Below are 15,315 nucleotides of genomic sequence, written 5' to 3'. Positions count from 1 at the left end.
CCCTAAATAATTGTTGTGACTTATATTACATTTACTATAGCCCCTTTGCTTTTCTTGAACGGGGTTGGGGAAGTTGGGGCTTGAGGGGCGGCACACCTCAGTGTTTTTGGACCTCTCCCTGTTTTCTTTTTTTTATTTATCCTTGCATTTTCCCCTCTTCTCTTTTTTCCCCTCATACTGCTCTTTCATTACGTTATTCTTCCATACTTTTCCCCACAGGTTCAGGAATGTGATTTATGTGTGCCCTGCCTTCTATTGATACTGTATTATTCTCCCTGAAATGGAAATTGCTCCCCTTCTAGTTCCCTTTGGGCGTGATCTGCCCTTATCAGGGAAAACTGGCTTTTGAAGCTAGTCTTTTCGAAACATCTGGGACTAGACTGTTGCCTACATGAACTAGACTGTTGCCTACATTTGGCTAATGAGCCCACAAACTAGAGGTTTGTGGGCTCATTAGCTAAATTTCCTGGAGCTTGAAGCCTGTTTTCTGCATTGTCTCTCTCTCACACTTGAATTTACATAGTTACCATTCTTTATTGCTGGTCTACTTCTTTCTGTCTACAAATACATCAATTGATTGGAGCTGTATTTAATTGACACATCCAAAGAACTGGCTGTAATTTGTGCCTGTACTTGATTCTATCTGCCAGTTTGATGGATGTTATCATTGTAAAGTGTGAATCAATCCTATTAGATACTGGTTACTCTGTTTTCTGTTGTATTGGTCCACATTGATTGTATATATTTTTACATACGGCTATTTTCATTGCATGCTCCTTGCTCAGCTCTTAACAAAAGGTACTTCTCATAGGCCAGCTCCTTACTCCCTCTTTAGTTTGAACCGTGAGAGTCGGTCCTCATGTGGAAAAAAGTGAGGTCAACACAGTTAAACAGGTAGTTTTTACCCCCTATTCGCTATTATACCCTCAGCTTGTTTTCACCTTATCCTTGTTACTCAGCTGGGAGGAACGGTATCAGCCAGGAGGCTCAATGTTACCTCTCTATACCATGGAAACCCTAGTACGCTTAAAACCTCCTCGATCATCTCTCAGGAATACTTCTTGCCAGTATTACACCTTTTCCATTATCAACAACTTCTCAGTTATATATGAACTTGTTCTGGGTCCCAGGTTGATTCTCTCCAAAAGTCATTCATTGATTTACTCTCATCTCATTATGCACCAGTCGGATAAATACTATCTGGCCCATTTCAGAAGTGGTCCTCCATATTCAACAATGCTGACCTTTCAGAGAAAATCTTAAAGAGCTACCGATATGTCCATTGTCAATCTCATTGTGTCAGAGACTTGGCATTAAAATTAAATTTAAAATAATACACAGAGCATACTTCCCCTTCTGTATTAACCCTGAGGACTCTACACAGGTGCAGTGCCCCTGGTGTTCTTCACCGCGCCCCACACTACTCCACCGGCTATGGGAATGCTCGACTATCTCTGTCTACTGAGACTCTAGTCTCACATATATAACCAAAGTCGCTAAGATCAAGCTACCCAAGAATCCTCTACTATGTCTCTTTGGATGTGAACCACCAGCCTCCTCACCATCATCGACGTCTGCATTTAACCTCACACAATGGGCTCATCTATGTTTGCTGGCAGCTCGCAGAGCAATAATGAACAACTGGATTACTACTTCTCCACCATGCCTCTCAGCCGTGAAAAGAACTTTACTGTCATTGTTCAACCTGGAAAAACTCGATACTATCATATCGAACTTTAAATCAACTCAACGTTTCGTTACCAGATGGAGAAAATTCATGGAATGTACATTTCCACAAGAAGAACTCGCAACAAATATGCACCCTTTACATTACTCTGATTGGTACTTGAAAGGTGATCTGACCAATTCCTTAGGCAAGCTCAAATTACCAGATGTGAATGAGTGACCCCGCCCGCCCTAAGTTCCAGAGTTCTCAGGGCTCTCTGGGCCCCCTAAAACCCTCATACGCTTACATACAGATCACTGGTCTATAACAGCTGCTTGTATCCCGCTGGGTTGAGTCCATCACTGGGTTGCACTGTGTTAGGCCTCCACTCCTGAGGGCACCACACTATACTATAATTTGAATCATTTGTTACTGTTCTTTGTTTCTCTTTGCAGGTATGATAATATGCCAGTTTATCACACATGGGTAAAATTTCTTTCCTTCCCACATCCCTTCCCTTTTATTTCACCTTTTCTCTCCACTCGCACCCCCCCCTTCCTCACCTTTGACCCTGTTAGGGTCCCTATATCTGATAAATGCCTGCATTGTAACTCAGGTTTACAACTTTGGGTCCTCTGACCCTGTACACTGTATCTGTCCTTTGTATTTTGTTACTTGGAAAACCTAATAAATATTTAAAAAATAATAATTATAATAATAAAAAAATTGAGCAGGGTATTTATTAAAACATTGCACCAAATGAAAGCCTTAATTCAGTGTTAAATACAGTTGTTGTAATATAATGGATGTTAGCTGATGTTGCTAAATTCAGTCTAGACATCTAGGCATCAATGACCTCTGGTCATAAAAGGGGTTAAAGACCTGAATTGCCAACAATCATTTACATAAAATTCAGGTAATATGTAGGGAATTTATTTTTCTTCTGCACTGGTTTGTGGGTTACCCATTTTCATAATTAGAGCTATGCAAGAGGAAGGTGTTGTAATTGAGTTTAGAGTCACTGACAGAAATTCGGTTACTTTGTGCAGCAGAGTTTAAATAATGTGTAGAAAACATTTGCCAGGTTTGACTGACTAATGCTTGAGCAGCCAAATAGACTGTGCATCCTTCCACGTTACATTACCATGAACACCGAAGACACATCTGCCGCATGACTATCTAGTGTTGCTGGGTAGAAAGTGGCTCTTCTGCACTAATCACTATTTTAGCATTTAAATACAAGTCCTGGTGTCAAGCAAGATAAGCTTCCGTGATTTCATTGTGCATATATACAGCCAAAAATGTCGCTTCACAAAAATGTATGTATATCAATTTTGTTGTCTCCACGATCAGATAAATATATACTTCAAAAAGGACAAAAGCCCAGAAAAATTGTTTGATTTACAATACCATGATTAAGGGATTATTTTTTTGCTTATCAACGAATCTCAGATCTATGATACACTACGCTTTATAGTTTATGTTTGTGTGATTCTCTTTTGTAGATGTCCAACAGAAATTACTATCTCAAATATCTGAAAAGTCTTTTGAAGCATAAAAGATCAAAACGCAGGTTTGTGCTGAAGATTATTTTTTTGTTAATGCTTTGTTTTAACTATTATTTTGTTTAGATTGTAGTCATTTTCACAAACTTTTGTTTCTTTTTCAATTTCATTACATTTTGATTTTATTAAGAAAGAGGTAAGAAATGACTGGGTGGATGTACAAACATTGGAATAACTGTCACATGTCAGTATGCATTCATTTTGAAAGCAAAATATTGGAATGAAACAAGAATTAAGAAAGAAAATGTATGCATTGTATACCGAATGTGTGGAGAAACAAGTTCACAAAATCATCAGTCGTAGGGCCCATTTATACTGTTGGGTTTTAAGCCATACGTTGCAACTCAGTTAAATGCATGTGTCCAACTTCCCCATAATAAAAATGGGGGTTATTTACGAAAGGCAAATCCACTTTGCACTACAAGTGCAAACTACAAGTGCAAAGTGCACTTGAAATTGCACTGAAAGTGCACTTGGAAGTTCAGTCGCTGTAAATCTGAGGGGTAGATCTGAAATGAGGGGAAGCTCTGCTGATTTTATCATCCAATCATGTGCAAGCTAAAATGCTGTTTTTTTATTTTCCTTTCATGTCCCCCTTGGATCTACAGCGACTGCACTTCCAAGTGCACTTTCAGTGCAATTTCAAGTGCACTTTGCACTTGCAGTTTGCACTTGTAGTGCAAAGTGGATTTGCCTTTCGTAAATAATCCCCATGGTGTCAGTACCATCTCAGCGCTGTGGTTCAATTCCTTTTTAAGTATACTACACACCTGTTTTTTTCTTTGTTTGTATGCATTAGGAGGCCCATAGAAGTCAACAGAAATGCATCAAAGCACATGTTACATGAGTTTTGATATTTTAGCAATGGATAAGCGCTGGTCAATGGCTGTGTCCACTCTAAAAATTTAAAAACACATTGAAAATGGACATCAATGCACATCAATAACCCATGTCAATGCACAAAGGAAATATGTTGATGTATGACAAAGCAACACTTATGTACACTACGTGTAGACCTAATTGGGCCCTTATTGGTTGTGTTTTAAATGTTCCTAATTATCTAGATATGTAAACATAGTTTTGAATTATTGTCATTTTGATAATGCTTCCCTGTACTTAAAATGGAATAGCAAAAGAAAAATCATCTATAATATCTGTAAAAAATGTAATTAAAGTGGCTGTGTGTTATTTAAATTGATTTTACAATTGTCTGCAATATTGTTTTTCTTGATTGTATTTATAGCAAGGATTCTGTCAGTATTGGATCCCAGGTGACACTCAACCTCTGCTCCTATCTATGCCCTCCCAATAAAGGTAGGTCTTTACTGATACTCTGCCAAAACTCTTAATGCATCACAAAAATACAAAGAAGCTCCTCTGATTGGTACAATGAAGCCATGTATGTTGAAAATGTCTTGTCTCTTTCCAGGTTTAAACTTTCCGCTAAGATCCATCCTTGCCGTCACAGTGTCTGTACTGTCTGCATATCAGGTAATAAAGGGTAAATGTATTAATATGGGTATAATCATAGTCCATAGCTCATGTTTCTCCATCCCTATAGGTAGCTCTCCTCCTGCTGGTTGTATTCCTACCTACAGTGCAGAAGATTCGAGGAGCCATTGATACAGAAATTTTACTCATGATAGCAGGCTTTGGAATGACAGTGGATGACGATAAACACAAAGCAGTGGAATACATTGTGTATTATATCTGGGCAGTGGAAGGTGAGAAAGAATATTTTAAGGTGCACTATACGAGGCAGTTTTGAAAATTAAAGAAGTGAAAAGGTCTGTCCATCCAAAAGCGTTTTCTTTCTTCTTTTTATAGACTGGGCCTACTGATCTTCTTATACAGTATCTCACAAAAGTGAGTACACCCCTCACATTTTTGTAAATATTTTATTATATCTTTTCATGTGACAACACTGAAGGAATGACACTTTGCTACAATGTAAAGTAGTGAGTGTACAGCTTGTATAACAGTGTAAATTTACTGTCCCCTCAAAATAACTCAACACACAGCCATTATTGTCTAAACCGTTGGCAACAAAAGTGAGTACACCCCTAAGTGAAAATGTCCAAATTGGGACTAATTATCCATTTTCCCTCCCCAGTGTCATGTGACTTGTTTGTGTTACCAGGTCTCAGGTGTGAATGGGGAGCAGGTGTGTTAAACTTGGTGTTATCTCTATCACTCTCTTATACTGGTCACTGAAAGTTCAACATGGCACCTCATGGCAAAGAACTCTCTGAGGATCTGAAAAAAAGAATTCTTGCTCTTCACAAAGATGGCCTAGGCTATAAGAAGATTGCAAAGACCCTGAAACTGAGCTGTAGCAAGGTGGCCAAGACCATACAGCGGTTTAACAGGACAGGTTCCACTCAGAACAGGCCTCGCCATGGTCGACCAAAGAAGTTGAGTGCAGGTGCTCAGCATCATATCCAGAGGTTGTCTTTGGGAAATACAGTAGACGTATTAGTGCTGCCAGCATTGCTGCAGAGGTTGAAGGGGTAGGGAGTCAGCCTGTCAGTGCTCAGACCATACGCCGCAAACTGCATCAAATTGGTCTGCATGGCTGTCATCCCAGAAGGAAGCCTCTTCTAAAGATGATGCACAAAAACCCCGCAAACAGTTTGCTGAAGACAAGCAGACTAAGGACATGGATTACTGGAACCATGTCCTGTGGTCTGTTGAGACCAGGATAAACTTATTTGGCTATAGTCAAGCATGGTGGTGGGAGTGTCATGGTCTGGGGCGGCATGAGTGCTGCTGGCACTGGGAAGCTACAGTTCATTGTGAGGGAACCATGAATGCCAACATGTACTGTGACATACTGAAGCAGAGCATGATCCCCTCCCTTCGGAGCCTGGGCTGCAGGGCAGTATTCCAACTTGATAACGACCCCAAACACACCTGCTCAGTCTGAGGCTGTGGAACTTAGTCCAAGTGGAACTGGTCTAAGTGGTGAGTTAAAAACCAGAGTTAGAGTGAACAAGTCTTGCTTTTTGTTTGCTGGGTTGCATTTTTGGGGCTTTTCCTTTTAGTTTTTCAATCACCTTTTTCTGTCACTTTTTAAATAGCTTTTTTTTTTTCTCTGGTTCCTTCATGCTATCAATTAAGGGGGATGGTTAATTGCTCACAGGTGCCTATATAACTGTGTGTAGGACTCATTCTGAGCGTGCTCAGTCTGAGGCTGTGGAACTTAGTCCAAGTGGAACTGGTCTAAGTGGTGAGTTAAAAACCAGAGTTAGAGTGAACCAGTCTTGCTTTTTGTTTGCTGGGTTGCATTTTTGGGGCTTTTCCTTTTAGTTTTTCAATCACCTTTTTCTGTCACTTTTTAAATAGCTTTTTTTTTTTTTTTTTTTTCTCTGGTTTCTTCAGGCTATCAATTAAGGGGGGTGGTTAATTGCTCACAGGTGCCTATATAACTGTGTATAGGACTCATCCTGAGCCTGCTCAGTGTGAGGCTGTGGAACTTAGTCCAAGTGGAACTGGTCTAAGTGGTGAGTTAAAAACCAGAGTTTAAAACAGGAGGTTATAACAGGGGTCATAGTACCTGTGTAGTGTGAGTACCTGAGTGTTTTCTGAGTAGTGTGTGTGGATCGTTAGTACTTGTGTATTGTGTACTGTATACTTGAGTATTGCGAGTGCACGTAGGTCTGCGACTGTTCTGCGATTGCACGTAGGTCTGTGAGTACCTGGGTATTGTCTTGTTGTGTACCTGTGTATTGTCTTAAGTATTAGTGCCAGGAAGTTAGCTGTTAGGTAATTTGGACAGGGTAAAATCCCCAAATCCTCACTAAATTTAATAGGTACGATGCCCAGCGGGTGTGGAGAGGCGACTCTTTGTACATCTTGCTGCATCTATGCGTTCCTTGATCATCCGATCGAGGGCGAATACTGCTGTGCAAAATGTAAGCACATTGTTTCCCTGGAAGCCCAGGTTCTGAATCTGGGGAAGCAACTGTCAGCACTGAGAAGTCCCTCCATACTAAAGGAGAGCCAGGAATGTACACGGCAGGTGCCGGCAGGGGCCAGCACAGAGGCAGGTGGAGACAAAGAGGTGCAGGCACTAGCAAAGAGTAGATGGGTGACAGTCAGGAGGGGTAGAGGGGGAAGTGCCAGGGAGGCCGATCCAGGACTGGAGCATCCCAATAAGTACGCTCCATTGAGTGACATTGGTGAAACCAGTCAGGGACCAGCACTGCTGGAGCTGAGGGACTCTCCTAGCTGCCGGGGAAAGAACTCCTGCAGTGAGAGTGGGGGGGCAGCAAAAGGAAAGGAAAGACAGATTCTGGTGGTAGGGGACTCAATTCTTAGAAGGACAGAGAGGGCAATCTGTAACCAAGACCTGAAGCGCCGAACAGTATGTTGTCTACCGGGCGCTCAGGTTCGGCACATCACGGATCTTGTGGACAGATTACTGGGAGGGGCTGGGGAAGACCCGGCTGTCATGGTGCACGTTGGCACCAATGACAAAGTCAGAGGCAGATGGAGTGTCCTAAAGAACGATTTTAGGGACTTAGGAGCTAAATTGAGGAAAAGGACCTCCAAGGTAGTATTCTCAGGAATACTACCGGTACATCGAGCCACACCAGAAAGGCAGAGGGAGATTAGGGAAGTAAACAAGTGGCTGAAGAGCTGGTGTAGTAAGGAGGGGTTTGGGTTCCTGGAGGACTGGGCTGACTTCTCAGTCGGTAACCGGTACTATAGAAGGGACGGACTGCACCTAAATGAGGAGGGTGCAGATCTGCTGGGAATGAAGATGGCCAAAAAGTTAGAGGGGTTTTTAAACTAGGCGATGGGGGGGAGGGTCCAGAGACAGAGATAGCCAGCGCGGAAGATATTCCAGAGGGTAGTATGGGGGCATTAGTGGTAGGTTAACCAAAGCACAAAAACACAAGGTGAGTATAGTAGCAAGTCCTAGTTGCAATCTTGAAACACCCAATATGAGGACAATATGCGACCGGTCTAAACTATGTGGCATGTTCACCAATGCCAAGAGCATGGCGGACAAGATGGGTGAACTAGAGATACTGTTGTACGAGGAGGATTTGGATTTTGTGGGAATTTCAGAGACCTGGTTCAACAGCTCTCATGATTGGCTGGCAAACATTCAAGGGTATACCCTATACCGCAAGGATAGAGAGGGTAAAAAAGGGGGAGGGGTATGCCTATATATCAAGAATAATGTACAAGCAAATGTGAGAGATGACATCACTGAGGGAGCTAGAGAGGAGGTGGAATCCTTATGGGTAGAGCTCCAAAGGGATGAAGCTAAGGGGAAAATAATACTGGGAGTATGCTATAGGCCCCCTAACCTGAGGGAGGGAGTGGAGATGAATCTCCTATCACAAATTGGATTAGCAGCAAGGATGGGAAGTGTTATCATAATGGGGGATTTTAATTATCCAGACATAGACTGGGCGGAGGGAACCGCGCATTCATTTAAGGCTCGCCAGTTCCTTAATGTCTTGCAGGACAATTTTATGGGTCAGATGGTAGACGCACCAACTAGAAATAAAACATTACTGGATCTACTGATTACCAACAATACAGACCTGATCACGGATGTGGAAATACGGGGCAATTTAGGTAACAGCGATCACAGGTCAATTAGTTTCAGTATAAATCACACAAATAGGAAACATAAGGGGAATACAAAGACACTGAATTTCAAAAGAGCCAACTTCCCTAAACTACAAACCTTGCTAAAAGGCATAAATTGGGATAAAATATTAGGAACAAAGAATACGGAGGAGAGATGGGTTTGCTTTAAGAGCATATTAAATAAGGGCATTAGCCAATGTATCCCATTGGGTAATAAATTTAAAAGAGCAAACAAAAATCCTGGATGGCTTAACTCCAATGTAAAAATGCATATAAAAGCAAAGGAGAAGGCCTTCAAAAAATACAAGGTTGAGGGATCACCCTCAGCATTCAGACTTTATAAAGAATGCGACAAGAAATGTAAGGGTGCAATTAGGACGGCTAAGATAGAACATGAAAGACACATAGCGGAGGAGAGCAAAAAAAATCCCAAGAAATTCTTTAAGTATGTAAACAGTAAAAAAGGGAGGACAGACCATATTGGCCCCATAAAGAATGAGGAAGGACATCTGGTTACAAAGGATGGCGAAGGTATTGAATTTATTCTTCTCCTCAGTCTTTACGAGTGAATCGGGGGGCTTCAGTAACCAAAACTGCAGTGTTTATCCTCATGACACAACACAGGAAGTACCTCCATGGTTAACAGAGGACAGAATTAAAATTAGACTTGAGAAACTTAACATTAATAAATCACCGGGACCAGATGGCTTGCATCCGAGGGTACTTAGGGAACTCAGTCAAGTGATTGCCAGACCGTTGTTCCTAATTTTTACAGTCTACTGACTGGAATGGTACCAGCTGATTGGAGAAAAGCTAATGTAGCACCAATATTTAAAAAGGGCCCAAAATACATCCCTGGGAATTACAGACCAGTTAGCCTAACATCAATAGTATGTAAACTCTTGGAGGGGATGATAAGGGACTATATACAAGATTTTAGTAATAAGAACGGTATCATTAGCAGTAATCAGCATGGATTCATGAAGAATCGTTCTTGCCAAACCAATCTATTAACCTTCTATGAGGAGGTGAGTTGCCATCTAGATAAAGGAAGGACCGTAGACGTGGTGTATCTGGATTTTGCAAAAGCATTTGACACAGTTCCCCATAAACGTTTACTGTACAAAATAAGGTCCGTTGGCATGGATCATAGGGTGAGTACATGGATTGAAAACTGGCTACAAGGGTGAGTTCAGAGGGTGGTGATAAATGGGGAGTACTCGGAATGGTCAGGGGTGGGTAGTGGGGTTCCCCAGGGTTCTGTGCTGGGACCAATCCTATTTAATTTGTTTATAAACGACCTGGAGGATGGGATAAACAGTTCAATCACTGTATTTGCAGACGATATTCAGCTAAGCAGGGCAATAACTTCTCTGCAGGATTTGGAAACCTTGCAAAAAGACCTGAACAAATTAATGGGGTGGGCGACTACATGGCAAATGACGTTCAATGTAGAAAAATGTAAAATAATGCATTTGGGTGGCAAAAATATGAATGCAATCTATACACTGGGGGGAGAACCTCTGGGGGAATCTAGGATGGAAAAGGACCTGGGGGTCCTAGTAGATGATAGGCTCAGCAATGGCATGCAATGCCAAGCTGCTGCTAACAAAGCAAACAGAATATTGGCATGCATTAAAAGGGGGATCAATGCCAGAGATAAAACGATAATTCTCCCGCTCTACAAGACTCTGGTCCGGCCGCACCTAGAGTATGCTGTCCAGTTCTGGGCACCAGTCCTCAGGAAGGATGTACTGGAAATGGAGCGAGTACAAAGAAGGGCAACAAAGCTAATAAAGGGTCTGGAGGATCTTAGTTATGAGGAAAGGTTGCGAGCACTGAACTTATTCTCTCTGGAGAAGAGACGCTTGAGAGGGGATATGATTTCAATTTACAAATACTGTACCGGTGACCCCACAATAGGGATAAAACTTTTTCGCAGAAGAGAGTTTAATAAGACTCGTGGCCACTCATTACAATTAGAAGAAAAGAGGTTTAACCTTAAACTACGTAGAGGGTTCTTTACTGTAAGAGAGGCAAGGATGTGGAATTCCCTTCCACAGGCGGTGGTCTCAGCGGGGAGCATTGATAGCTTCAAGAAACTATTAGATAATCACCTGAATGACCGCAACATACAGGGATATACAATGTAATACTGACATATAACCACACACATAGGTTGGACTTGATGGACTTGTGTCTTTTTTCAACCTCACCTACTATGTAACTATGTAACTATGTAACCTCCAAGATGACCACTGCCTTGCTAAAGAAGCTGAGGTTAAAGGTGATGAACTGGCCAAGCATGTCTCCAGACCTAAACCCTATTGAGCATCTGTGGGGCATTCTCAAACGGAAGGTGGGAGGAGCGCAAGGTCTCTAACATCCACCAGCTCCGTGATGTCGTCATCGAGTAGTGGAAGAGGACTCCTGTGGCAACCTGTGAAGCTCTGGTGAACTCCATGCCCAAGAGGGTTAAGGCAGTGCTGGAAAATAATAGTGGCCACACAAAATATTTACACTTTGGGCACGGCGGTTTAGACATTAATGACTGTGAGTTGAGTTATTTTGAGGGGACATCAAATTTACACTGTTATACAAGCTGTACACTCACTACTTTACATTGTAGAAAAGTGTAATTTCTTCAGTGTTGTCACATGAAAAGATATAATAAAATATTTACAAAAATGTGAAGGGTGTACTCACTTTTGTGAGATACTGTATATCTTAGATATATCTACATTGAGTTCTCCCTGATATAATTCCTGACTCTCTTCCTGTCCACTTGAGAGTTTGGATGTTCCCAGCCATGTTTATGTGATCCAGCACTTCCTGTTGCATTCTTTATCATATAAAATAAATGAAAAGAAAACAGGGAGAATGGGACCCCCTGATCAGGGCCATAGCAAATCAAGAAACTCAAGTGCAGATATCTCACCAACACAGTCATTGAGAGGTGGAGAATTTTTACCAAAACTGAAGTGTCAGCTTTGGGCCCCTTTAACATCTTTAAAATATGATCTATGTATTTACGAAAAAGGCATGTTTTTCTCAGCTATGCTAGCTTGACAGGCAAAGTAATTTCCTGCTTGTAGGATAATTGCCATAAGAATCACATATCCTTTGGGGATTACTGTCTTGTAGCAGCAAATTACCTAACTCTGCAAGTAGAAGAAAAAAACACAGATTGTTAAGGGATATGTGAATGTTAAACTACAACAAAAACTCTCATGGAGTAAGGCTGGATTCATATGTTGCATGAATGTATTGGTTGCAATAAGTTACAACACTTTGCACATTATCCAGTAACCCTTTATTTTACAATAAAAAGTGCAGTACCTGTTATCAGCTAAGCAGAAATAATATTTTTTCCCCGACTTCGATAAACAATTCAAAATAATAATCGAAATCTTTGTTTGATATTGCTGCACATCATTGATCTTTACACTCTTACTCACAAGTAATCTTCAATATCTTCAATATAATTTTGATGACAATGTTCATTTTTTTTAATCTGCAGTTTGTTACATTGCTGCACTGGTCCTTTCCTGCACTGTGACAGTTACGATGCTCCTGAGATCACTAGTCAAGCATAGGTAAAGTAAAAAGTGTAAATTGATAATGCTGGGCTTGATGAATGCTCCCTAGACCTTGTGCACACGGGACTTTTACTATCTCTCCTACACTGGAAAGACAAATAGAACTCTTAAAACCAGCACAAATAACTCCAGTCGAGATACTAAATGGTGTTATTACTATTTTCAGTGGTAGGCCAAGGCAGCAAATTTGTTTAACCGATTCAGCCCCGGAAGATTTGGCTGCTGAATGAACGGGCCATTTTTTGCAATTCGGCACTATGTTGCTTTAATTAACAATTGCGCGGTTGTGCGACGCTGTACCCAAACACAGTTGACATCCTTTTTTTCCTACAAATAGAGCTTTCTTTTGGTGGTATTTGATCGCCTCTGCGATTTTTATTTTTTGTGCTACAAACAAAAAAAGAGCGACAATTTTGAAAAAAACACAATATTTTGTACTTTTTGCCATATTAAATATCCCCATTTTTTTTTTAAAAGCAACTTTTTTCTCGGTTTAGGTTGATATGTATTCTTCTACATATTTTTGGTAATAAAAATCACAATAAGCGTATATTGATTGGTTTGCGCAGAAGTTATAGCGTCTACAAAATAGGGTATAGATTTATAGCATTTTTATTAATTTTTTTTTTTTTTTTACTAGTAATGGCAGCGATCTGCAATTTTTATCGGGACTGTGACATTATGGCAGACACATCGGACAATTTTGACACATTTTCGGGACCATTGTCATTTATACAGCGATCAGTGCTATAAAAATGCATTGATTACTGTAAAAATGTCACTGGCAGTGAAGGGGTTAACACTAAGGGGCGATCAAGGGGTTAACTGTGTTCGCTAGTGTGCGTTCTAACTGAAGGGGGGATGGCACTGACTAGGGGAAATGACAGATCGCTGTTCATACTTTGTATAAACAGACGATCTGTCTCTTCTCCCCTCAGGGAACCGGGATCTCTGTGTTTACACAGAGATCCCGGTTCTCGCCATGCCACGAGCGGTCGCAGGAGCCCGGCGGTCTCTATGACTCACATTGGCTCCGAGGGCAAGTAGCAGGCGCACGCGCACCTCAGTGGCCACAAGAAGAAGCAACGTAACATAACGGCGATTCGCGCAGCCGGGCCATGTTGCCGCAGTACAACTGCGGCAGCTGGTCGGCAAGCATTTAAGGATGTACTGGAAATGGAGCGAGTACAAAGAAGGGCAACAAAGCTAATAAAGGGTCTGGAGGATCTTAGTTATAAGGAAAGGTTGCGAGCACTGAACTTATTCTCTCTGGAGAAGAGACCCTTGAGAGGGGATATAATTTCAATTTATAAATACCGTACTGGTGACCTCACAATAGGGATAAAATGTTTTCGCAGAAGGGAGTTTAACAAGACATGTGGCCACTCATTAAAATTAGAAGAAAAGAGGTTTAACCTTAAACTACGTAGAGGGTTCTTTACTGTAAGAGTGGCAAGGATGTGGAATTCCCTTCCACAGGCGGTGGTCTCAGCAGGGAGCATCAATAGTTTTAAAAAACTATTATATAAGCACCTGAATGACCGCAACATACAGGGATATACAATGTAATACTGACATATAACCACACACATAGGTTGGACTTGATGGTCTTGTGTCTTTTTTCAACCTCACCTACTATGTAACTATGTAATATGTTGCAGATCATCACTGGTGGTTGCATTGGTTTTCATTTGTTAAGCTAAGAACATTTTCAGCAAGTACAGAGAATACCAGTTGATCTTGTTAAAAATGAAGTGTAGAAAAAGTAGAAAAATATTATCTTTCCCTGTAGGCAATATCTGCATGGAGTTTGCATGTCCTCTCTGTGCTTGGGTGGGTTTACTTCAGGTACTCTGGTTTCCTAACACGCTCCACAAACAAGCTGGTAGGTTAATTGGTTCCTGTCTAAATTAGCCCGTGCGTGTGTTTGTGTGTGTGTGTGTGTTGGTGAGGCCTAAGGAGTGTATTCAGTTCTGGAGGAACCACAGTACAGATTTAGAGAACACAATATTTAATTGGTCACTTGGAATGGAATTCAGAAGAAGATATAGAGATGCATTGATATGAGATACATGCAGAGTGGTTGGAAATGAATGTCCAATACAGTATTGACTGACTTACAATTACAGACACCAGAGGAGCACTTCCATAGAGGGCTGGTGGCACTGTGATATGACACTAATTCATGGATCTGGTTCCAGGTACCACGGTGTCGTAGGAACCCTATTCTGTCCCTTCTCTTCTGGAACCTCTCCCTAAACTACACATATTCTGTCCCTTCTCTTCTGGAACCTCTCCCTAAACTAAACATATTCCGTCCCTAGCCAGCAGGGTTCTCTCCCTCCCTGTCCTTACACACACTGCAGGCATACTGCAATGGTGTAGGGATCCTCTGTTTATAAGGTCCTCTATCAAGATGGCTGCTTGAGATCTCGCAAGACTTCTGCGCCAAATGAGGAAACCATCCACCCTAAGATAGCTGCTAGAGACCACAAGAAGAGACAATTTCCCTAACGAACTCCTTCTAGACTGAAGGAGCTGCACACGGTCCCCTTCATGTTGGAAGAAGATGCAGCCTGTACCTGCCTAGACTTGTATGTTTGCATGTTAGATAGGTAAATCTGTAAATAAACAACAGATAATCCACCATATAATATAAGGGACTTTGAAGATGTCCAGTTATATGTACAATATACATTCCATACATTTATTTAAATTCATATAAAATAGTAAAAATACTACATGATCATGACCAAACACGACTATCTTTATATTCTATATATTTGCTTGTATCCTTTGTGATATTCAAGCTGAGTAATTTACAAAATTATGGATGGTGATGGCAGGGGTGATTTCACCAATCATTACACAACAT

At 41.2% G+C, this 15,315-nt stretch overlaps 1 protein-coding gene across 2 annotated transcripts in view; it reads left to right on the top strand.

The window, feature by feature from the left end:
• Positions 1-15,315, top strand: part of STRA6 (signaling receptor and transporter of retinol STRA6) — a 99,972-nt gene that overhangs the window by 59,695 nt on the left and 24,962 nt on the right. For both annotated transcript variants that reach the window (XM_073619069.1, XM_073619070.1), the window contains 5 exons: positions 3,172-3,239; positions 4,475-4,545; positions 4,661-4,722; positions 4,793-4,955; positions 12,362-12,437. In XM_073619069.1, coding sequence (XP_073475170.1) covers positions 3,172-3,239; positions 4,475-4,545; positions 4,661-4,722; positions 4,793-4,955; positions 12,362-12,437 — 440 coding nt within the window. The remainder of the gene's footprint in view (positions 1-3,171; positions 3,240-4,474; positions 4,546-4,660; positions 4,723-4,792; positions 4,956-12,361; positions 12,438-15,315) is intronic.

Source organism: Aquarana catesbeiana, linkage group LG03 (genome assembly GCF_042186555.1).
Source record: "Aquarana catesbeiana isolate 2022-GZ linkage group LG03, ASM4218655v1, whole genome shotgun sequence".
Classification (NCBI taxonomy): Eukaryota; Metazoa; Chordata; class Amphibia; order Anura; family Ranidae; genus Aquarana; species Aquarana catesbeiana.
The sequence above is the reverse complement of the archived record's forward strand: the minus strand, read 5'-3'. Positions and strand labels throughout refer to the sequence as shown.